Source organism: Falco biarmicus, chromosome 5, assembly GCF_023638135.1.
Source record: "Falco biarmicus isolate bFalBia1 chromosome 5, bFalBia1.pri, whole genome shotgun sequence".
NCBI classification, from domain to species: domain Eukaryota; kingdom Metazoa; phylum Chordata; class Aves; order Falconiformes; family Falconidae; genus Falco; species Falco biarmicus.
This window is the reverse complement of record NC_079292.1, coordinates 51,634,351-51,659,898: the sequence shown is the minus strand read 5'-3', so window position 1 is coordinate 51,659,898 and position 25,548 is coordinate 51,634,351. Positions and strand designations below refer to the sequence as shown.

At 34.9% G+C, this 25,548-nt stretch overlaps 1 protein-coding gene across 1 annotated transcript in view; it reads left to right on the top strand.

Annotated features, from left to right (window-relative positions):
- LRRIQ1 (leucine rich repeats and IQ motif containing 1) overlaps window positions 1-25,548 on the top strand; it is a 113,750-nt gene that overhangs the window by 19,560 nt on the left and 68,642 nt on the right. The window contains exons 11-17 of the mRNA XM_056340918.1: window positions 679-806; window positions 6,957-7,030; window positions 7,327-7,420; window positions 11,534-11,710; window positions 20,172-20,648; window positions 22,486-22,624; window positions 24,880-24,999. Coding sequence (XP_056196893.1) covers window positions 679-806; window positions 6,957-7,030; window positions 7,327-7,420; window positions 11,534-11,710; window positions 20,172-20,648; window positions 22,486-22,624; window positions 24,880-24,999 — 1,209 coding nt within the window. The remainder of the gene's footprint in view (window positions 1-678; window positions 807-6,956; window positions 7,031-7,326; window positions 7,421-11,533; window positions 11,711-20,171; window positions 20,649-22,485; window positions 22,625-24,879; window positions 25,000-25,548) is intronic.

The window sequence follows — 25,548 nt, the reverse complement described above, 5'->3', positions numbered from 1 at the left end:
TATTAGAGGGAGGTTTTTCAAAGGTAGAAATGCCTAACAGTTAAGTACTTTCTTGCTCCTAAGTCCTCGAAAAAGTGGCCCTCAGTAATATTTCCCTCCTTCGTTTACAGCATCTAGTCTTGTTTGTATTACATGATGCTGATTCTCTTTTAAAAATGTAACAAAATATTATTATCGTTATGTATAAATAATAGTTCAGGCTGTTTGAATGTATGCTGATCCTCCAGAAGTTGATAGAAGTCTGTGCTGCAGCATTTAAAATAGGAAGGTAGTTTCTAGCTGTACACTTAGTCATATTTACTGGCAATGATTCTCTTATGAATCCGAGAGACGAAAACCATTGTCAATAAGCAGCAAATAACAGCTTGGCTAAAAAAGAAAGACTGTGGCTCTTGGGCTCTTGACTTTTTTTTCCCTTCTTTTTTTTTTTTTTTTTTTTTTCCTGTACTGACTATTTAGACTAGGTAGAAGACTTAAAAAATACTCACCACCTGATACATAGAAACTATGTGTGACAACTGGTACGTACATAACAAGGAAATTATATATATATATATATATCCAAAATGTGTTTTTTGCTTGTATTTAGTAATGATTTATGAAAAGCATCTGGTAAGCATTCCATTATTGTTTCTCTAATTTATATTAATTTTAAATAACCATCTCTTTTCTGTTTAGCTTCCAAGACTGGAAAATCATGTTCTCCTAAGAGAACTGTATTTGGATGACAATAGCATTTCTGCTATGAGAATGCTTTCTTTGTATTGGTTGCCTTTATTGCAGATTCTTTTGCTGTCTCGAAACAGGTAAGCAAGAAACATTCTTCCACCTAAAAAACCGATACAGAGGAATTTACTAACAGGGAACACTTACCTGAAAAGTATAATTCTCAGTATGGTTAAAATATCACTATCTTTTCCAGATATTCTTTGAAAATATGAGGTTGACAAGTAATGATATTGGCTACCTTTAGCTAAGAAAATTTGAAACAGCATTAAATATGAAAAGTATTTTTTTCTATTAGATGTTATATGAAAATAATTTTTGAGCATTGTGGCATTATTAAAACCATGTTGTTTCTTTCTTTCCCTTTCTTTAGCAATTGTTTCTAGAGTATGTCTGTCAAACTTCATATTTCACAGCCAGCTTATTCAAAACAGACTCTGAAGGCATGGTTAAGTGCAACTACTAGAGTTAAAAAGGACAAATGAGAATGTTGAGTTTTATTTTAATACATATGTTAATGCCCTCCAAAATAAGCATAGTTGCTTTAATTTTTCACTCTTATGATTCAGTCGGAAAGGTATAAAAAGTAAGGATCAAGACAAGCAGCGTAAAACTGGATCATGCACTCAAGTACTCTGTAATAAGCTTTCTGTTCATTTTCTAAACTAGTCTGTACAATTGCAGAGTTAGAATGACCAGATATTCTGGAGTCATAATTCTGATTTACCCACCCCCACCTCCTTTTTATCAATTTAAATACTGCTACAAAAATAAGGAACAATTATAATTTATAATGTTAGCAGTAAAATGAATTTTAAGTTAGTATTTAAATTAATTCTTTTTCTATGCTGTGACCATTTTGCTCTGAAGAAGATTGATCTCTGCTAATAAATGGAATATACTCTATTACAATATACAGAATATACTCTCTGAACTAATCACTTTACTCTCCTGTTAGTGAACAGGAGATGCTTTTAAAGTGTGGTTCATCTGTCATTTTCAGCTGTTTTCTTTGAGGCTAATCATACCCCATAACTGTCTGTTCATCTTCATTGACTATTAACAGAGTTAAAATGATGAGCTTGTACATAGGTGTCCACATTTGAACAGATGAATCCCATCCTATGTGACATTCAGTTCAGCAGAGTCAACTGTAGCTGGGAGTCTGTGGGAGAAAAGATTTGTAAGACTGAGTCCTGTTATTATAAGGAATACCCTTCATGGAAAATTGGTATTATTTGAGTATATACAACCTGTATTTTTATCTAACTTTTCTGATTGGTTTTATATCATCTTTACTTAATTAGTATGCATGTACTCTCTTGGAAAGAATCTAATCTTCAAGTTGCTGGGCTTGTAGGGTTTTCTTTTTTAATTCTTCTGGAGTTTGGAGAAAGCGCTGTCTGCCTGCGATTAACAAGAACATTATTAGTTAAGTGTTAGATTCTGAATCACACATATTGATTTAATTCAGGTTCTTCACAATTTTTTTCCTTGTCCTGTTTAGTTTTTTGTGGAATGTACAGTAATGTGGCTCTATCTTCTTGTAGTTTCCTCCTCTTCCTCTGGTTTTGTTTTGGTTTTGGGTTTTTGTTAATATTAAGGTGTAGCTATGCTGTGTGTAGTAAAAAGTTTTCCAAACTGCTTGAAGGCCTCATATGCCTGCTAGGGAGAAGACAAACTCAGGAGCACAGTCACACAGTCTCAGGCATAGCTTGAATGCAGCCTCTGGAGCTAGGTTGTGCTGGACTGACCATGTACTTTATGTCTCTCACCTATCCCATAATCCTTCAGTCTTTAATGTCCATTGTAGTAGTGCTTATTCTGGTTTTCCAGTGGCCAAGCTGAGAGACAGTGTTTGGTCCACTGAATTTTTTTCAGCTGGACTGGGAGAAAGCACATTTTTGCATCAGCAAACCGGATGTGCTGAAAATAACCACACACCTCCTCCCCAAACAATTCCTTTTCTTTCCTTGATGTATCTATAGCTTATGTCAAATCTTTGTGACAGACAGGACAAGATAGCCTTAAATGCATATTGAAAGCCTCAAAATTCCTGGCATTTCAGTAGCCTGCTCTGTTACGCTCACTTTATGTACACTTATAAGCAACTCCATATGTGTGGGCTATAGCATAAGTAACTAGATGTTCTATAGAAACAGTGAATGTAATGGAGTAAGCTGTTGAAAGAAAAGCTGTTTCTTTACTTTTATCCTACAGCTAGTGCAATTTTGTGAATTTTTTTTGAGCATGCACTGAGTGCCATTTCCTTTTTACTGATTGCAGGAAGCCCATATAATGGTAATGCTGTGAATCTGTATTCTTTCTAAAATCGAGTACTGTGAAAAGAAAATTCTTACACTAATTTACAGGATTTTTTTATTCCTGAGATGCTTTGTCTGTATCATAAACCAGAAACTGCCAAAGATAAAACTCAAAAAATCAATTGTTTTAAACCTACACCCTAGCAACAATGAATTATAATATAATAGGTAGTGATTAACTCCTTCAAATATAAAAATGGCAGTTATTTCACCATTACTGTTTTTTTAAAGTATTTTATTGTGGCTTTTACATACAAAGCATATGCTTGGTCAGTGTGCAATTGACCAAAGCCAATAATGAGTATCCTCTTTGACTTGGTTACTGCAGAATTGGGACTATGAAGATTCATGCTCTTATATTACAGCAGCTGGAGAACACACTGTTAAGTTAGTTTTTAAAAGGCACATTTTCTTTGTTCTGCTGTGGGTAAAGATTTAAGTGTAGGAGAGAAAAACCGTGCCCCTAGGACTGAAATTAATATGTATTTAATGTGTTAAGAGTTCATGTGGTATTTATATTTACATGTACTCCCACGTAATTATGTAGCTTGTTAATGTCTTCTTCATTTAAAAGTTTCACAGTGAGACACTAAATCAATCTGCTGTTCAGGTAGATACTACTTATTTTTCCCTTTTCTTTTTTCTTTTTTTCTTTTTTCCAACTTTAAATAAACAAATCTATCCCTCTTAAAATTTTTTATTAATATGGCAAAGTTCTTTTTTTGCTGTCTCTTGTGTTTCATTAAGATAGCCCAAGTGTGATAGATAAAAAATTAACATTTAGAAAAATTCAGTCATCTGCAAAAATTCCTTTTTTGGGGAAACAGATCTAGCCAGAATCAAATTCTTTCTGAACATGTTGCTCCCATGGTTTTGCAACTAGGTGCATATTATTCCTAAAAGTCTTATAATAGAAATGCCAAAATGTCAGCTCAATTCTTTCTTAGTACATATTGTTCTCCGTGCTTAAATATATATGCTATCTATGTTTTTTGCCTAATTTCTCAGATGTAAGCGTTGAACTCACTGTCATTGCAAGCCATCATGTTTTGAGAATTTGACTACTTTTCAGAGTCATCATAATAAATCTAAATGTCATTGGATGTTGAAATAAGTCAGTCATTAAAAAGCTATACTTATGTGTAGTGGTTTTCCCTATCCCACCCTTATCAGTCTAGATATTTTTGATCAATTCCAGTAATTCTTCACTGGTGATAAGTTTATCTCTAAGTATGTGGCACCATGGGCAATACAGTTGAAGTACTGCCTGCTAGATTATTCAAGAAACAAGTGGCTGACTGATTTCCTACATTATATTTGATTGCTACTTATAAATATATTAACTATTGCAAATTAAAATATTTATTAAAATATTTTTATTTTTAAAGAATGAGAAAGTAATATGGGCTTTACTTAAAGGTCTGGATTAATATACACTTATTTTTAATTATTTTGCCCTCCTTCCTGCTAACCTTTCATTGACATCAGCGATAATTTTTCTGGGGAAAAGCAAGATGCACAGAAGGATTTGGACCATCCTGAGCAGTAAATGCTATTCATGTTCAGAATAGAAATCTGTTATTTTCTCTGATGCATACTTAGAACTCTTTTAGTGTCCTAAGTCGTGCTTTCTGACAGAATTTCTGTGTCTGTCTGTGTCCTGTCCTGCTACAGCCTTAAATGGGAGCAGAAAGAGGAAGCTATAGCTTGCTTTTTGGTGAATTTTACTTTTGTGTCTTCTTTGTAATTTATCTCTCTCTTATGCCCAGGGCTAATGTGACAAGGTCAAGTAGTATTAAGTTTTCAGTAATGTCCTTTGTCTTTCTGGTTTGAATTTTCTTAGGAAAAAAATTAACAAAGAATGTCAGTAAAGGGAAAGCTATAGAATGACGGGAAAATATTTTAACTCTTATAATGCCACCAGCAGACAAGGATAGTCCAGCAGACAATTTCTGATTCACCACAGCATATACTGATGAAGATCCAGAGAACTCACTCATTATAAATAAAAATATACTGCATTATCTTTCATCTCTTGTGCAAAGTACAATGTTTATTTTCTTGGATATTTCTGAATATGTGAATCTATAATCTGAGTCATGGATTTTTAATCTTTGCAGCCATACTGTTAGCCATTAATATCTATATATATTTGTGTACTATTGACTAGTCATGAGAATCTAAAATGGTGATATATGTAGTACTATGTACAGATCTGCATAGAAGGCAATGCCTTTTAGAGTTAATACTTGATATTTATTTGATTCCATGGAAAACTGGCAGGGAGGTAATAGAGCTAAACAGGACTAGAACCAGGACTTTACAATATGGTTTGAGAAGGAAATAGAAGTATAGTGACGTATACTCAATTAACTTTATGACTGTTTCTCTGAATTTACTATTAAAATGTTATGTTGTCATATAGAAATACTTGTCAACTGAACATGGAAATTATTTATTTCTGTTTTGCATATAGTAAAATTACCAGTAAGATTAAAAAATCTACAACCAATTTGGTCCAGAATTTGTGTACCAGAGTTAAATCTAGCTCTGCCTTTCAGTTGTAATGCCTGGCCACACATTCCAGCAACAAGTAAGCATTTTTGGCTCTGACCACTTGTAAGTTCGTGGAGTGAGTGGGTGTTGGTATTTTGCATGGTCATGTTTCTGACCATAAGAATTCTTGTTTATAGCTTTCAGTGGCACCATAACCCTCAAAAAGTACTGCTTTCCATGAAAATTAGCAGTCATAAAGTGACCATACACATTGCCATTGGTGTTGCCATTCTCTTCTTATGCTTAGGGCTTGTCCTTACAGAAGTGAAACAAGTTATCTAAACATGTATTTTATTTTATTTTTTTAAGATACAGTTGATTTAGTATGTGCTTATACATAAACATTCCAGTTTTAGTTGAAGACTGGGATTTTTTTGCATCTTGGTTTTAATTTTTCCTCCCTCTTTCATTTAACATAAAACAAAATAAACTTTTAAAACTGAAAAGTGATAGTTGGAAATAGCCTGGCAACTTACCGAGCCATTCAGCATTCATTCCTAGTTGCACCAGTGCAAGTTTTTTAAGTAAAGAAACTTGAATAACACTGGAAAATAATGTTTTAGTAGTAGAGGTAATACACATCTTACAGTCCAAAGTCCTTTGTACAGGTGAATTTCAGCTCATTTCAGCTCTTGCATTTACTCTTCAATACTACAAATAAGAATTTTGTCACCGTTTTACTACTGCTTTGCTGCTTTATTGCACAAGAAAAGCTCTGATATGCCAGAACAGCAATTCCATAACTGTCTGTATAACAGGCACCTGTTTGACACTGTGTTACAGAAAGTAGTAAGACAGAGGAAGCACTGAAAATATATTACAGGACAGTGCAGCCTTAACTTGTTAAGAAATACAACTCTGACAGCAATTATGTTAGTTTCAGGATCTAGAAAATAATGTGTTGAGTGGAGAAGAGAAAAAAAAAACTGACAAGAAGTTTGACCAATGAGAAACTAAGGGAAAGAGGAAAAGCAAATTTTATTTCTTCTCCAGAATCAGGGCCTTCTGATAGTTTCATTCTAGTTATGGTGCCTAATGAAAAGCCAATTGAGTTGTGTAAATTTTACAAGACTTCAGATCCCCAGCACTAAATGCAAGAAACAGAATTAAATATTTACCAGATAAAACATTAATGAGTAAATATTAAAACCTGAGCTACAGAGAAGGCTAATAAATGCTTTCAATTTAAAATTTCAGTAATTAATTTTAGCACCTTGGATAGCTAAATGAGTATTTTCATATGTAAATAAGCAAATTGTCATAACTGTAAAAGGTTCCAGTGCCTTTCTGTTCATGAACTGTTGCTTTATTTACTTGAAAAAAAAAAAATATCTTCTGTTTTGTTCTTAGATTAACTGAGCTTGTGCCTTTAAATTCATTTGTATCTTTGGAAAAGCTGGATATCAAAAATAACTGTTTGTTAGGTGAGTTGTATAAAGAACATAAAACCTCATCCAAACAAGAACTTCTTTATTAGATTATGAATTTATTTGAATGTGATTGCTCCAATTTATTTATGAGACATTTATACAGAAAACATATAAATATTTCCCAAACATGAACATTATAGATATTAATTGTAACTATATAGTATAAGTAACAGAATAGTTTGTTGTACTTCATGGGTTTGGTACATTTTACGTTCATGTAAGATTTTATGAGAAATATTATGGTTCTACATTCAAATTCATATTTAATTTTCTTTCCTACTACAATACAGACCTTAAAGATGTCATTACATGGCTAAGTGGCTGTCATAAACTAAGGGAGTTGTCACTCGGTGGAAATCCTCTTCTCCAAGACAGGAATTGGAGGTAAGAAAAATTTGTTAAATCAAAAAATCACTCAGGCAAAACCTAGGCGTATATACTTCTTGCTCATCAATAACAATCAGCCAAGAACTTGGTGTATGTATGTTAGTTAAACAGTAGAAATGAGGTAAGTATGAACATTACCACAAATTGGAAGACAATTACATGAAAATAAAACAAAATGCAATTCTGAGATCTTTATTTTCTAAGAATTCCAGTTTTTAGTTTTGTTCAAACAAAAATCTTGATGTTTGAACTAGTACTTCAACCTTAATAAGAAGCAGTTTGTGCTAAAACTGGCAGTGGTCTCTGTATGCTGTTTAATTATTATCCTACATGAGTATTTTTCTTTATGACAGTTTTTTTTAGGCAAATAAAGAAATTATAAAGATGGTATAGGCCTTCTCTGTGCTGTTTCTTTGTAACTGCTTCTTTGTCCATTGATCACAGTGTTGTCTTTTTCAACATGAATTCTAGTTATTCCTCTTTACTGACAAATTTACCACCTTTGTTAACTGACTTTTGTCTGACCCTTATTACCCTATTGCACATTCCGTTAAAACTTTTACACAAAGACATAACCATCCATTCAATCTTTTTCTCCTTCTCTTTCATCTGCACTGTTTCAAACCTTTATTTTTTCTCTGATTAATTATGTTCTTTCACTGCTCACTTGCCCTTCTCAGAACCATTACTTCCATGTCTATCATGTACCTTCTTGTAGTTTCTGCTTTGCTGTCTTGGTTTTTTTTTTTATTTACTCCCATCACTTCATCCATTCACTGCGTAACAGTCTTGCTGCTGTGACAAGTTCACACTGCACATAGAGAAAAGGTGGTGTCTGTAATAAACGTATCATTGAATCCTTGACTTACTATCTTTTAAGGAAAAAAAATTTAGAAGAAGAAAAAGTTGGAATGAATGGTTGATTTTTGCTTAGACTGTTTTCTTGTTCTGAGAATTCCTTATCTTTACACCAAAAATTAATAGCTCTTAGACACAGGTATAAAAGGAATGCTGTTCTTTGCTCTCCAGTGAGGTATAACACTCATAATCTGAAAAAAAAAAAAAAAATTAAAGAGCTGGTCCTAGAGGCTATTATAGATATATATATATAAACTGGATAAGGTAGAAAGGCAACTTGACATATGAAATGAGATGCAGTCACCAGAATCTCTGATATGAGTAGTTGTGATGGGATTGTATTTGCAAGCCATATGAATAAAATGGTGCATGAGTAGGGGTTTTTTTGTGGTTTTTTTGGGGGGGTTGGTTTTTGTTTGTGGTTGGCTTGGTTTTTTTGTATTTTGTAGAAGTCTCCTGTTTCTTTGAGAATTCTCTGGTCTGATATCCTGTATGTATGGGCCAATGCTATCAAAACTTAAAGCTGTTTGAGAGAATTGCTCAGCAAAAGGACAGTTTTTAAACTTTAATTTAAAACTTTAAAAAAATTAAAAATTTAATGTGAAGTGTTCTTTCATCTTCCTTAGAATTAATACTTTCTAGTCTACCAGCCTTCAAGAGCAGAACGACAAGTTGGAAATGCAAGTTTAGATTTTTAGGTGATGTTCAAGAATATGTGTTGAAATGGTAGTGTCTTTTAGTGAACTTTTACCATCATTTAATTAAACATACAAAGAAGAATTTAATTCTTAAGAATTTAAATCATTACCAAGTCTTTCAGCTAAGGAAATAAAGTATTTACCTAGGAAATTGTTGACATAATAAAATGTCTGAGGTAGTAAATAAGACACAGCAGTTGGACTTTTATTTTGGATGTAATTATATCAGGTGATTGAAGTTTTGTGTTTTTTAGAAAAATATGATTTTTTTAAGCTAAGCAATTTTGAAGAATGGCCAAAATTGTTCTTTGTATAATATCAAGTCAGTTAAATTTGAGACTTTACACTGCAATGTTATACAAGAATGTGGTTAGATAAATTGTGTTCACATTTGCTATATTAGATTACCTAGTATAACAACAGCAAATTTTGGGGTATATGTGTTTTGGAATATATGTTGTATTTTAAGACAAAAAGCAAAAAAAACCCCCACTCTTACATGTGCATCTTCCATTAGAAGATTTTTGTACAAATTTTTGATTAGTATTCCAATGGAAAAAAACATCTATTTGAAACTTTTGGTTGGAAATATTTGAGTAGTTTAAGAGATAGTTTTACAAATACATTCTTGGTTGGTTTGTTTGGTTTTTAATGAGCAGACTTATTTGCACTACTGTAGTTCCTGCAGGTAATTTTGTGAATAAAATTCAGTGACTGTGACAATATTTTAAATTCCCATTTACATTGTTTTAATTCCCACTATTTTACAGCACTAACTAGTGTTTCATTTCTAACCTGGAGGGGAAAAGCTTTCTGAATTCCAATTTAACTATAAGAACTGACACTTTAGATTGCTTGACCCAATAGAGCTTTTGTGATTAGACAAAAGATTCATTTGTCTAAAGGATTTAAAGTATGGGATACTATAAAATATGGATTTGCTGAATACAGCATTGACCGTAACTTCAGGCAATATGTTCCAGTGAACTTTACATAACCCCTTGATACCAACAAAGGAATTAGTTGTAAAATTTCCCAATTGGTTTTGTACTTTCATGTCCAGCCAGTGATAACACCAACAAAAGTGAAGTAGTAAGAAATTGCTTTTTAAAAATTAAACCCTGGGATCAGTATGAGGACTCCTAGGGGAATGTGTTTCAATGCTGTAATGATTAATAGAGCCTCTTAAGTGACAGAATATTCACCAGGAAGTTTTCACTAAATGAAATATTGACTCAGCCCTTCACCAGGAGAAACCCAGCTGGAAAAACTAGTGTTGAGATCCCATAGCTCTAAGACACACTACTTCCAGCATCAATCAACTTCGATATGGCACTTTTTTGATGCATCACTATTCAACATCAGCTTTGGTAATTTCTCCCTGTTTTTTCAGGGACTGTCTTATCTACACCCATTGTTTTATTCCAAATGTATTTCGGACAGTGTTATTCTTACATTAATGGGCAGCAGAGAATGTAAGTTTTATATTTGCAAAAAATTAATATTCTATTCTATTGAGCTACGTTTTGGAATATTCTATCTCAGTTATAGAAACATTCTCTGATTTTAAATTTAGTCTGTATTGTCTGAGCTGAGTAACAGTCCTTTACTTTCAGAGAATAGTCAGGGAGTTCTAAATTGTTGAAAACATTATTATCTTCTTTACTAAGGGGACTTACAGCCTACATTAAGTGTTCTTTCAAGAGTTCTGAAGTATTATTTAAAACTAACTTAATGAAAATATTGACTGTTGATGTATTGATTTAAACAATTTTGCAATCTTGGAACTTTCAAGAAACATGGTGTGGTATAAAAAATATGTGAAAAAAGGTTGCAGTACTAGATTATATTTCAAAATAACCTAAAAGAGAGAGCATTGATGGTATGGGGTTTTTTAATTGATATATATTGTTTTATTACATCAGTGGCCCCAGTTGTCTTTTTCATAACAAGGAAATGTCATATCTACTGTCATCCCTTTCACTGACCCAAATGCAATATTTCAAAAGTGAACTTTTTCCTGTCAGTCAGACAGAATATCATATTGCTTTGTCTGGTATATGCAAATGGTAAATGCAGCAAGACTGACAACGTTAGTACTCTGAGCAGTTTTTAAATCTAAACCTTTCAATGTGTCAACAAAATTTGAGCTGTATCTTAATCCCATGACTTAATTTGTTGTGTGCCCTACTAATCAAATGCATTACAGGTGCCTATGCACAGGTGTGTCAAGTTTTCTTGTTATTTAAGTAGGGAAAATGCTAGCTCTGGTGAATTGAGAATGTTGCCATTGACCCCCCTGGGGTCAGTGTTTCAGCAGTGGTCCTTGTGCCAATAAAGCATTAAGAAATCTTGCTAAGTTCTGTGGTTTATTAAGAATAAAGTTTTAGTTAATATATAAACATATGAAATAAGGACAGATATATACAAATACTTAGGGAAACTGTCATGTTCTGTCTTGTTAGATGATTATATCAATAAAGTGGGAGTTCTAGCATTAGATATATATTTTTATTTTTTTTTTGTAAAACTAATTCTGACTCTCTTTTCTAAGGCCTTCTGTGTCTAAGGTCCTTCCTAGTTTACAGGTTCTTGATGGTGAAGTCTTAAGGTGTCACAGTTTACCCACAACTGAAAGAATCAAAGGATCAGAATCAAGAACTTTTCTGGAACTTTGTCAAGTTCAAATTGAAGAAAATGTTCTACTAAAAAAAAAGGCTGCTGAACTCAGGTATGCATTTATGTGAATATAAATTGCATCCAGAAATATGTTTTCGTGTATTAAGTGCAGTTTGGCATCTCATAAACGTTACTTAGCTTTTTGCCTAGAAATGTATTATGTTAAGAAAGAGATTAGAATCATTGACTTCAGTGCAGAGAGTACTTCAATCAGATATTTTAATATGTGGACCCTGACTTTTGATTGTTTGTTTGAGAAAACAGTTTCAAAACCTTTGAAGTAGTTTCAAAACCTTCAGTTAGCAGTAGTTGAATGAATCCATACACACAAGATAGTACAGTGGCATGCAGGAATAGTAGCTTAAATCCTGGAAGTGGTATAACCATATTAACATGATTTTCATCTTTACCTTCATAAAACCTAGTTTGGCTATTGGTGCAATATGCATGTATTTTTTTTCCCTGCATTTGTTTTCCATGTCTGTATTATTCATGTTCTAAATGATTGCAAAAGATTTGACCTCTTTTCTCTTAAAGTAGTTGATCAGATGGCTCTGTTTACAGGTCTTTGATTTTGTCATACATGCTACCTTTATTATTATTACCATGGCTAGTTGTCCAGTGACTTCATCTTAGACATTTGTCCTGCTTTTGGTTGGGATAGAGTTAATTTTCATCCTAGTAGCTGGTGCAGTGCTGTGTTTTGGATTTAGTATGAGAATAATGTTGATAACACACTGATATTTTAGTTGTTGCTAAAAAGTGCTTACTCTAAGTCAAGGACTTCTCGGTTTCCCATGCTCTGCTAATGAGGGAGTACACAAGAAGCCAGGAGGGAGCACAGCCAGGACAGCTGACTCTAACTAGCCAAAGAGATATTCCATACCAATGACTGTCATGCTCAGTATATAAACAAGAGGGAGTTGGCTAGGAGGGGCCAACTGCTGCTTGGGGACTGGCTAGGTATTGGTCAGCAGGTGGTGAGCAACTGCATTGTGTGTGACTTGTTTTTCTTGGGTTTTATTTCTCTCTTGTTTGTAGTCTCCCTTTTCATTACAGATATTATTATTATTATATTTTATTTCAGTGATTAAACTGTTCTTACCTCAACCAATGTGTTCTGCCTTTTTCCTAATTCTCCTCTTCATCCCGTGGTGGGGGGAGGGGGGTGCAGGGGAGTGAGCAAGCAGCTCCATGGTACTTAGTTGCTGACTAGGGTTAAACTGTGACAACATTGCAAGTAGCATTTTATCGTTTATACCTGCTATCTTCATCATTTTGCAATATCTGACTTTCTCATGTTTTCACACTTGGTAATATTGCATGTCTTCTTTCTTGCTTCCTTTTAATTTCCTAGCCAGTAGTCCTTTCAATATACAACTTGTCTGCTGATGCTTGGAAAGATAGTTTCCTTGATCCTAGCAGGTACTGAACATTATCCCAGAGCAGGTGAAGCATGTGACATTTAACAATGCTTTAGTCTGGACTTCTTGTGTATTTTGTTGGTTCAGGAAAAGTAGCCACATTTTTTTCATAATCTAACTGCTTTGTATTTACCTGTAAGCCCGTATATCCATGGTACCTTGTTACTGCCTACAGGTTATTACATTGATGTATTATTAGCTGTTACTAAGCTGCAATAAAATCTTCATAGCTCACAAAACAAATTTATTTGAAAAGAGCTTCATATTAAGAATTAGATTTAAATTAGTTTGGGAGAAATTATATAGTGCAGTTTTCTGGATGTAAGGTCCAGGTGGCTCCTAGAACTCCTATGTGTTTCTCCATTAAACCCTTAAGATATGTCTTCTCTTTTGTGACTTTTGGCTTCTGATTTGCAGGTGGGAAGCTGATACTTCCTAATCTATTTACCATTTTGAAAAAGTGTTCTTTCACTTCTTTTATTTTTTCTTTTCTTTTTTTTTTTTCCCTCTCCTTTTTGCCTTTTAAGAAAAAGTACTCCTCCTATATGGTAGAGAAAATTTTCTTATGTCTAAGATTTAGGACTGATTTCATCAGTATCCTTTGCAGAAAAAAATGCCAATCTGTAATTAGGATATAACTTCTGAGAGAGCTGTAATAGAATCTAAGGACCTAGCTTTCACATAAATTTCTACAAGATGGTAAAAAATGGGAAGGAAAGATGATATTTATAAAATCTACTGGTTCATTTAACCATGGTCTGCATGAATGGGCAGCTAGGCAAGTAAGAATTCTGTTGGGTAGTCAGCCTCAGGTCATCCATTAACTATTAATAATTAATGCTCATGCTACCTTACGGAGGCTGACTTGTCTTCTAACATCTTTATCGAAGACCTGGAGCAGGAGGTGGAGTGCACACTTACCATGCTTGCAGACGACAACAATTTGGAGGAAACTGTTTACATGCTTGAGGGCAAGGCTACCATTCAGAAGGACCTAGGCAAGATGGGGAGACAGGCCAACAGGAGCTCTGTGAATTCAACAAGGACAAGTGCAAAGTTCATTACCTTGGAAGGAGTGACCCCTTGCAACAGTACAGTCCGGGACTGGCTGGCTGAGAAATGTCTCTGCTGAAAAGGACCTCTGAATCTACATAGATAAGGAACTGAATGTCAGCCAGTGGTGTGCCCTGGTACCAAAGAAAGTTAAGAACATCCTGGGCTGTATCTACAGGATCATAGCCAGTAGGTTGAGAGAAGTTATCATTTCCCTCTCTTCAGCCCTTGTTAGTTTGCATCTGGAACAATGTGCCCATATTTTGGGTCACCAATACATAGAAGATACTGAATGGTCAGGGGGTTCAAGCACATGCTTAGGAAGATACAGCCAGGCTGTTTGAAGTGGTGCATGACAGGAGGATGAGCAACAAGGATCTAAGCTGAAACAAGAGAGGTTCAGGCTGGTGTGGTTGATTGATTGCAGTCAGTAACTAAGCACCTACCAGCTGCTCACTCGCTACTCCCACCACCGCCAGCAGGATGGGAGGGAGAATCAGAAGACCAGAAGCAAGAGATAAAGACAGTTTGATAAATGAAGGAAAGAGGGGAAGAAGGGGAAGGAAAGAAACAGCAAGGAAGCGATGCAAAGCAGTTGCCTCCCACCAGCAAACTGATGCCCAACTGTTCTCTGAGCAATGGCTTCCTTGCAAAGACACTCCCTCCTCTGCCCCCCTCGAAGTTTTGTTGCTGAGCATAATGTTACATGGCATGGAATATAGCCTTTGTCAGTTCAGGTCAGCTGTCTTGGCTGTGTTCCTTCCCAGCCTACTTGCTGAGGGGGAGAGAGAGGGCCTTGACTCTGTCCAAGCACTGTTCAGCAAAACATTGATGTTTTATCAATACAGTTTCAGTCACAAATCTAAAACACAGCACTGTATGTGCAGCTATAATGAGAATTAACTGCATCCCAGCCAGTCCCAGTACAAGTGGACAGCAGGAAAAACCCTTTCCTGTTAGGACAGTGATGAATTGCAACAGGTTGCCCAGAGAGGTTGTACAGTCTCTGTTCTTGAAGGTTTGCAAGAGCTGACTGGATAAAGCTCTGAGCAACCTGGTCTGATCTCAGAGCTAACCCAGCTTTGAAGGAGAAGGTTAGACTACAGACCTCCTGAGGTCGCTTCAGTTGAGAATTTTTCTATGGTTATATATAAGTTTTGTTTGAAAAAGCTTGCAGGTGTTTGAGAAGAACAATACTAGGGAGCAGAATTTATGTAAATGTCTCTCCTTTCCTGAATGTATGTTTTGCGGGGAGGGGGGTGGGGTGGGGGGGTTGTGGGTTTTTTAAGGTTTTGCAAATCCATTCACAATCTTATAAATTGGTGACTTTGACATGGTTGAAGCATCTTTATCAAATTTAGTCTTAAAATTAATTTATTGCGTGTTAAAACCCTCTGGTTTATTTTGACTAAAAGTACAGTTTATGGGTGATTTGAAAACCATTGAAAACTGCAGTTCATAAAAGGAACTCTAAACAACTTGTTTGTATATAAGCCTTAAGAGCATAGCTATTATATGTACATACTGCAATACTTAGAATTAATGTGACATTGCTAAAGAACAGTCCAACAATAGAGCAAACTTCTGTCTGTTTCCCATCTTGCTAAGTTATGAGCCCCTGTAGGTGTGACCTCAAGTATGTAAGCTGCCAAAAGTAATCACTGCTTGCTTCCCTAATCCCTGTTTCATACGCCACTGCTGCCCAATTAAATTTTCTGTGCTTTCTGCCTGAAATTTCACTGTTCTTGCCATGCTTAAGAATGAAACACATTTTAAACTTAACTTTATTCTAATAAATGCTTTCTGTCACTTTAGATGTCTTGTAGTGAGTAATCATATAAAAAAAAAAAAAACACGACACCTTGGCTGCGGTAATTTGCTTTCGGTCATCAAATATGCAGATGTCTGGCTAGTGGAACTTGGACTTTATAAATACTGTATGTATAATACAGTGAAAATGATGGGGAATTTCATAAATGGCATTACAGGAGAAAATATGTAAACAGTTACTTCTTTCATGTGTTTGTAAGGGACTTTTGTAACCTGCAGTTGAACATCAATAATGATTATTATAGAAGTTTTCCCAAAGGCAAATTAGATTTTACCACACTATTACAAACAAAAGCTCAGTTAAAGTTGGAGTGTACTATTTGAGTAGTCCATGTATCAGAATTATGAAAATTGCAGTAGAGCTGCAAAGGGAAAAACATAATATTAAGCAAAATTCTGACTAGCACACAAAGGGGTAGAATATTATTTATGATTTAGCTGCAATGGCCAGGAGAAAGCTGCCATTGCTGATTAGAACCAGCTTGTTTGTCTACTGTCCTTTTTGCCTCCAAGAGCTTTGTTCTGCTGACTTCTCCATATAGTTTTTACTGTCTCATTTGGACAAAATGATGCTCTTTGAACAACTTGGCTGTCATTTCCTACTGCAATTGCATCTGCAATTCTATACAAAATGTGTCAGTTCTGTAAGCAAGCTTCCGCTGCCACCTTAAACTTTCTAAGTGCCAACATTTTGGCTGATTTAAACTCCACTGAAAGGCCTTTAAGAATGGATAACTTGTTCTTTTCCATATCGGTTAAGTCAGCCTGTGCATGGGTCTTTATACTTCCTAGGTGGTGTCAGTAAGGGTTTGCTGCTCCCCACCTCTACTCTTCCTTCCCCAAACACTGCACGTGAAAGTAGGGTTTGGTCTAAATTAACCAAGATGACAGTGATGGATATCCTTGGTGGATTGATGTTAGGACTGAAGCTGTAGCAGGCATTAATAAATGCCTGGCTTGAATTTCTAAATAGATTAAAATCTGTTTCTAATGCTTTTATCTTTCCTCAAAGTTCCTGGAAAATCCTGGCACAAGTTGAGAGGTATTTTTTGGTAAGAAAGCTACAGGTAATTTCTGCTCTTAGCACTTGTTTGTGAAAGTAATATCTTGGTCTTTGGGTACTATCAGGGACAGATCTAGCACATTGGTACATTGCTGTGAAAGACCCATCCCTTCCTCTTCTGGCTTATTATCCCATCCTCCCACTGAAAAAGCAGTATATCCTTTGTGGCTGTGCTAAAATTTACATATGTCATAAATTACTTCCACTTGTTAAAATCAAAATAAAGCTGTGGGTAGCCATTGAACATGAGAGAATGTGCTGGTCAAAGCTGGAAGCCATAAAAATTTTGCTGTAGCAAGACTGTCATATTCATCTACATTTCATTACATACTAAGCAGCCAGGCAGTATATGGATTACTGGTGCTTCCATCAGGATAATCCCATTTCTTGTTCTGGTCTAGATGCCAATTTATGCTTAAAACCTTGGCTGTATCTTAACCAAGAAGCAATTCCAGAAGAGTTAATGTGACCAGACCCCTTGACCTATAAAGCCAAGAGAGGTCTGAAAGGCAAGCAACTGATTTACTTTTCTGATACCACAATATTTCCTTTTCAGGTAGTCTTAATACTGTGATATTTCTTACCTGGTCTTCTCTCCTTCCTTGTATGTGTTTTGGGTTTTTTCCATTACGGAAGTAAATCAGGTCTGCATATTTTCCATTATAGCAGCTTCCTTTCTGTGGTTTGAACAAGTGGTCTTCAGGAACAAGTCTTCGGTGCCAAGAATGCAGTCCTTTTGAGACACTGAGAAAGCTGCAGTGCATTGATACAATAGCTCTACCCCAAGTCTATTGGATGGTTCTTTTTTTCTCCAGAGCTGCCTGAAATCCCCTTTCACCTAAGGGAACCACCAAGCTGACTGCCACCTAGCCCTCAGGCTCCATCTTAATATTTGTTATCTGTGCTTTGGAACCTCACCTTTACAGAAGAATCCCAAACACAGTTACCAAGCCACTTCATTGCTTGTAATTCTCTGAGATGTCAATACAGTTTCCGTTACAGCTTCTTGAAACTTAGGCTGATCTGACCGCCTAAAAGGAAAGCCACTGAAAGACAGAGGGGAGCCTAAAAAAATCATACAAAATCAGAGTATGATTGTGGATTGCCAGGGAATGTGTCAGCTGGGACATGGGGTGCATGCCCACAGCAACAAGTCTGTATTTTGCAACCACTGCTTGGAAAAACTGCCCAAAAGCAGCTTCTGTGAAAAAATCAACACATAATCCCTGGTGACCATATTACTCCCTGCCCGAATTTTCAGTTGCCTGCAGCCTCCCCTCCCATTTCTGCTTGCCCTATCATAGCCACTGGAAGGGTGAAAGAGCTGCTCAAGATGCCCCTACATCAGAGGAAAGGATGCAAAAGTATTCCACTCTGTACACTGTTACGGTGTGGTTTTTTTTTTTTTAATTTGTCTTTTTTTCAGAATGAAAAGTATACTTAAGATATGTTTTTCACACAGAAGTTTGTTTTGCCCAGTATATAAAACATTCTGGGTTTGTCCACGATATTTTAATCCTTGAATAAACAAACAAAGAAAACTAAAACAAACCAACTGGGGGGGGAGGGGGCGGGAACGGGGGACGAGACTGGGAAGGTGGGAATTTATTTTGGAGGTTTTTTATTTCTTTACTTTTTGGTCTTCTAACCATAGCATGTTTTGTAGAAATTTGGTAATGATCTTGTACCAAATTTGTCATCTTAAATTAGTTAAAGTATTTAAATAATATTTTAAGTATTTCATGTTGAAGAAATTTCTATTCTTATTGTGTGGTAGGAGACAGCAAGAATTTTTTAGATTCTTAAGCACTGGTTTAAATATTTTTAGGAATTGTCGTATTTGTGGAATTAACAGGAGTAGTAGTAATGTGTAATGGACAATCAAATGTACAGCTAATGCGCAGTGAGTTGTGTAATTAGGCTGTGTGGATTTGGCTTCTAATTTAGCCATTCAGATTTTGTCCAATAGCACCGAGGTTGCACTAGCAGAGTTAGTGAAGAGTTAGGACCTTTTTTACTTTTGTAAGACCTGATTCTGTATGTTCTTAAAAGTCTAAAAAGTCCTTAGTTGAAATTCATTAGAGGAAACAGTTCTGTAAGTAAAGAGTCTTTTCACAATAAAACCTTGTAAAAGCTTCCTCTTTCAAGAATTCTTTTCACAATAAAACCTTGCAAAAGCTTCATCTTTCAAGAATGATGAACAGGCAGGAAAGTTCTGTTGTTCAAACTACAATCTTAAGACCTGATTTTTCCAGACTCCCAAGAGAATTGATCTTATTTCTTCTTTTTCTCTTGGATTGGTGGCCTACAACTGACTTTGCGCTCCTCTGAAAATAGCGGCAATTTACAGATCTCTGCATCTGTCAGTGCTGTGAAAGGAAAAGTTTCATAATTCCAAAAGTACCTGCTGCCTAATACAATGTACACTGTCCAAATACAGGCAGCTTTCTGAATCTGTAACAACTAGTTCATATTCGCTCTTACTCATCTTTGTCAGTCAGATAGTATAACACAAAGAACTAATGAGCACCAGACTTTATAGATTAATGTTGCTTCAGTCTAGTACCTTCCCTTCTATTGATAAAAATATCTATACTAAAAAAAGGTTTCTGTTTTCTGAAATTCTCTCTAGGCATTATGGTTTGTTGGTTTGAATCTGTGTTTGGGTTTTGTTGCTGTAGTTCTAATCTATATTTTAAAATTACTGTTGCTTTTGTATTAGCTTTCACAGTTCCCAGATAAAATTGAATCATTAAGAATATTACAGGATTTATAACAAAATTGCCTCAAATCCTCTTATATTTTTGGCATCTTATGCCTCTAACCACACAGAAAATTAATAGTGAAATGCACAACTTAGTGCCTATTTCAAACTGACTGAAAACTTAAAAAAAAAAAAAAAAGTCAGAGTAAAATAAGCAATCTAGTATATGTGATTATATTTGATATACTACCAAAAAAAGAAAAATACAATTAAAATTTATAAATACTGAAACTGGTTTTCAATCAGGATCATTACTGTTCACTGTAAGAATATGGAAACATGTAAGGATACTTGAGGTAGTTTAGAAAATAACAGAGTATATTTTTTAAAAAGCATTTAAGTCTGAAACACATGTGAAAACATTTTTATCTTCTTTCAGGATTGCCTCTTGTATTGATTCTGCACAGGAACAATGCTGGTATTTTAATCAATTGATGAAACTTAGTATTAAACATCGTCATGCACATGAGTATGGTGAACTAAACGTTACTGATGGAGATGGACCAGAATCACTGCAAAGTCATTTAAAGCAAACATCCACTGGCTGCCTACAGGAAAATAACCTCTTTATCATGGCTGTGACAGAAAATAAACAGGTCTTGTGGGAGCCTTCTGAAAGACGGATTACTACTGGCCATATTCGGGCCACATTCATTAACTCCTCCATACCTGTGCACCAAAAGGAAAATAAAGAAGATCAGAGAGTGAAGCAGAAGAGCATTGAATCTTGGGTTAATTGCAGTGGGGAGAGGAAAGACAACAATAACACATTAGCTCAAGTCACACTGCAACAGTCAGTGACAGTAGCAAGTAATATGGGAAGAGATTTTCAGTATTTTGAGAACGATACAGAAAGGTAAGACATGTCAGATTGTTTTCAGATAGACTATATGGATAGGCAATAGGAGTAAGGATTTCTTGTTTAAAAGAGACAGAATTTGTAGTAAGAAAACAATATTTTTAAACTTACTAGACATTAAAGAGTTATATAAAGGTGATGCACCATAGACTTCCATATTAACAACAATCCTTTATGGTGTTCTATCAGTTGATATATTACAATATAGATGCATATGTACTTAAAATAATTTTTAAATACTGTATAATAAGAAAATTTGAAAACTTTCTCTCTTGGTTTCCTACCTTTTTCTTCTTTTTTTGCAATTTATGACATCAGTTCAATGACATACACAATGTTAGGGATGAAAATGCTCAATGGTTTGCAGGAATTTTGGGGCAGTTTAAACTACAAATTGGGGTAAAGCTTTTTTGATATGCTATTCATTAGGCATTCAAAATTCATCTGTGTAGTTTACAGTCAATATTGTTTAGAAGGCAAGAGGTAAAAGTTGCTTAAATCTACCATCCTGCTCCCTTGACCTTAGGCCAGTCTCCTGCTGTTGTGATGACTGAAGAGTTAAAAGCTTGCCCTGCCCTTGGTACTCCTCCAACATGCCTCGGCCTGCTGCTTAAAAGTAGAGGCTGGGGTGAGGGGCTAGTTCAACTTGTTCTCTGCCCCAAAATATTCTCCTACATGAAACAGACTGGTTTATTACCTCTTTGGAATGCATTTACTGCTGGTTTGTGTGGTTCTGGTTGTACAGTCAGGGAAAAGAGAAGCTGAAATTTTTGCCCTAAAGGTACAAAAAGTCAGATACAATTTTATAAGAATTCAGTTTCAAAAATATATCTTGAGAACGGTATGAAGAGCAAGCATGGAAGGGGTGATGCTTTATGCTGTTTAGACTTAGGGTAAATATGCAGTAGTGCTTAGTAGGTGCTTAAGACACTAATAATTTGTCATAAAATCTATTGTTCAGGAAGACAATAGAATTCATTGCCTTTCAGGAAGCTGAAAGTAAGAGTACAGTAGTCTATTATGAAAGATGAATTCTTTAGAAAAATATTTTTAAATATGTAAAGTTTGGGGAAGATTTAAATCTCTTCTTAGACCCGCTGTCCAATTGAAATGAGAATTTTGTGGAGAAAAGCATTCCAAGACAGTGAAGTCATAATGCAGAGCTACCATTAAAACTTTTCTCCTTCAGTATAAATTAATTGAACATATATTTAGGAATTTTAATCACTGAACAAATATAAATAGTCTGTAATCAGTGCTTATTAAACAATGAGCACATTAAAAAATGTAGAAATATAACCAGTGGTCAGTAGGGTTAAACTGAAGGGTAAATGTAGGCAAAAGGTGAAATTGCACTTTTTCCGTTTTTCCTGTCTGCTTCATTGGAGATACTTGTCTCATGAAGTTTTCAGCATTTAGCTCTCTTTAGTGGTTTGGTGGTGGGTTTTTTGGGTTTTGTTTTGTTTTTTTAATATAGACAGTGGAGATAAGCGAATCCCTCCAATAGTTTATTCAGTCATTGTTAAACCACTTCTGCTCCTAATCCTTCCTTTGAGGAGACTCTTCCTTTCCAGTAAATACACAGGGAACACAGCCTAGTAGAGATTAGTCCTCTTAACTCTGGAAATCCAATTAACTATGTGATGTGAATATCCTCCCATGATTCTGAACATATATGTCACATCTGGATTGTAATTTCTTTAATCATTTTACAGTCTTCCATTTGTCTCAACACATAGCACTGTGTTCTATGGTTATAATCTGGCAGCTATGATAATCCAGTTGTACTGGTGAGGTTATGTCAATCATAAAGGTATATTTTTTTCTCTACGAGGCTACATATGGCAGCATCAGTCATCCAGTCCCTTTGGCGGCAGTACCATGCCAGGAGGAAAACGGACTGCACCAAAACAGAGGATCATCAGTTTATAGAAGCTTTGAGAAAGAAACATGAAGCTGCCACACAAATCCAGGTTGGTTGATGTTATTCCCTTTACTTATTTTGAAAATTTAATAAGAAAAAACTTACTAGTTCTGCATATTTACAATCTCTCTATTTTTGTTTATGATTTTATTCATAGTTTCATAATTGAACATTTTTATTTAATCAGCATAAGCTTGATATTTCTAAAAGAGAGCCTTCCTTACAAAAACTTTTATAGAAGCATAAAAATATTTTCTGGTTTTTTTTCACCAAGTATTTCCCTGAATTAGTTTTGCTTGATTTAATGCTAATATTATGCTTAAGACCTATTGTGTCCATGTTCTTACTGGGGCATGTCTATGCTATTAAACTGACAGATGCTGCATAACTGGTACATCATGTCTGATATCTATACAACTAACTACTCTTCCCATCTCTTCTCTCCTACCTACCTGTCTTTCCTTCTCTCCCTGTCTCCCAAAAACGGGATTGCCTCATCCATACTGCCACTGGGAACAGACCATAGCCTAGGCTGTCCTATGGTAGATACTGAGCTAACAGTTAAACAGAATGGATTACTGTGTGCAAGAATTGAAGTTGATGCCTTGACTGTTTAGTTTGCCAACCAGATATAGTATTTACCTGTCAAGTTGCCAGGGTTCGGGGGGGGTCTGCATTTTTAAGCAAATGGAACTTTATGGATTTCAATTTTCAAGTTAACTTAAAAACATTTGATATTGTAAGTCTTCTATAAAAATGTCAAAGGTGCCAAAGTGATTTAGGAGCCTAAGTTCCATTTTCAGTCTGAAAATCCAAGTAATTCATTAGTATCTATTCCACAAATGGGCAGCAGCAACATGTTTAGTACATGTGCGTACTAAGAAACAGGACAAATAGAGAATCATATTACAGCAGTCAGTTATCTGGGAAGTTGAGCTAAAATTCGTTTCTGGAGTATAGTGTGTAGCTCGTATATTAACAATTGATCTCCATAAATTTATTTAATCCACTTTTTTTAACTTATGTATTTGACCTCTATTCTATATTAAAGTGATAAGTTTCACAAATTTATATAGGGATTAAAATGTGCTTCCTTTTATTTTTTTTCACACCTGATAATTTCCAAAGTTAGTATGAAAAGAGTCTTACACTATTTATCTTTGTGCATTTTATAGGGGTTCAGATGTCTCATATCCATTCTTATATTTTATTTTTTATAAATACTAATTTTAATTGCATTTGTAAAAATTAATTGTTTGTTGAATGAAATATATTTGTCATTTGATTACTCAGAAAATTTTATCGGAATGATTATGAAGATCTGTAGGAAAATAACAACAATGAAATTACAGGAAAGCAGTTCAAACACCTTTAGTAATTTTTATAATAATCAGGAATTCTGTGTGTAAAAATAGTAACATTTTCATTAATATATGCAGTTAGACAATCACTTCCTAAAAATTAATAATCTGAACGTTAAGCCAGAATGAGATTTACACTTCCTATTTTAGTGCCTTCATTGCAAAGCCATTAAATGTGGACAACACTACAGCTTTCAGCATAGTGGAAAATGTTTGCATGATGTTTTAAATGTTTAGGACATCTTGAACTCTAGTGATGCCAAACACTCATTTGGGGGGAAATTGCTGTCTTGAATTTAGTTTTCTTAATTCTATCTATGTCATTTTGATCTCTGAAGTGTTTTCATGGATCTCATTCTACGGCTTGACATGTGTTCCTTACACCCTTCCTCTTTTTCCAGCATTTAATTCCTAACGTGTTTCTTTTTCTTAGGTATGATTATGCCTACTGGTAATATTTTTTTTTTAAATAAAGATCTTCGACAGTTAGGAAAGAGTAACTGACCTAGGTCACTTGCATGAGATGTCTCCAAGAATTGCTACTTGTAAACTATAAGACATTTAGTACAAGTGTATTTTTATTCTCAGTAATTTGAAAGTTGACACTCAGCCTTTTCTTATGTAGCCTTTCCTTTCAGTTTGTAATAGTCCCTAAAGGAATTGTCAAATAATTAATTAGTTGACCCAGGTTTGTAGTTGAGGGAGTTGCAGGATTCCTTTCTGCTTACTTGGGGAGAGCCTCTTGAGTACTCTGAGCTTTAGACATATGCTGGCATTTAATTTGTCTTGAAGTTTTAAATGTCACATAAAGTTCAAAAAACAGATCATTGAGCTATTAAACCAAGGCCCAAGATGTTTTATCTTCCTAATGGGATAACATAGAGAATCTGGATTTGGGTTTGATCTATGGCTTTGTATAACATGCTTTAAATTTTTTGTTTAGGCATTTTGGAAGGGTTTTCTTTTGCGAAAGAAACTGGCCAGTGTTCTTGCAGCTGTTAAAAGTGATGAAGTGGAGGATGACTATGAAGAAATAAAAGCAGATGATTTCACATCTTCTGAAGTAAGTGCAGTCATTAGCATGAAAACTTCATTTAAAAAATAAATATTATTCTTCTTAAGCAATTGTGTAGGTATTGGAAATAAATGAAATTAAAATGACTACCAGGGCTAGAATGAACATGTTGGATGTCCAGAAATAAAGAAGCATTTAGTATATATAGCTCATTTAAATTTATTCATCATGGATTGTTTCCTGCTCTTTGTAATACCCTGGTAGTTACTGTGCTGTTAATGTCACATCCAGCACAGAACCCCATATATTTCTACAGTTAAAGGACAATCAAATGAAAATAAGGAAACACTACTTTTGTTCTAACATGTTCAGCTTTTTAGTGTTTTAGTAACAAGTTATAATGTCAGCAACATTTGAGTATTTTGTTCATTTTCATAATAGAATGAGAGCAATAATATAGCTGAAAATATAGAAAAAGTAGCTGAGATTGTGTTGCAGTATTCCAGTAAAAGAAACATGCTCCCAAAACCAGAGGTGAAGCAAGCTGCTGTTTTGTTTTATAGGTGAAGTGCTAAAAAAACCACAAGTCTGAATACA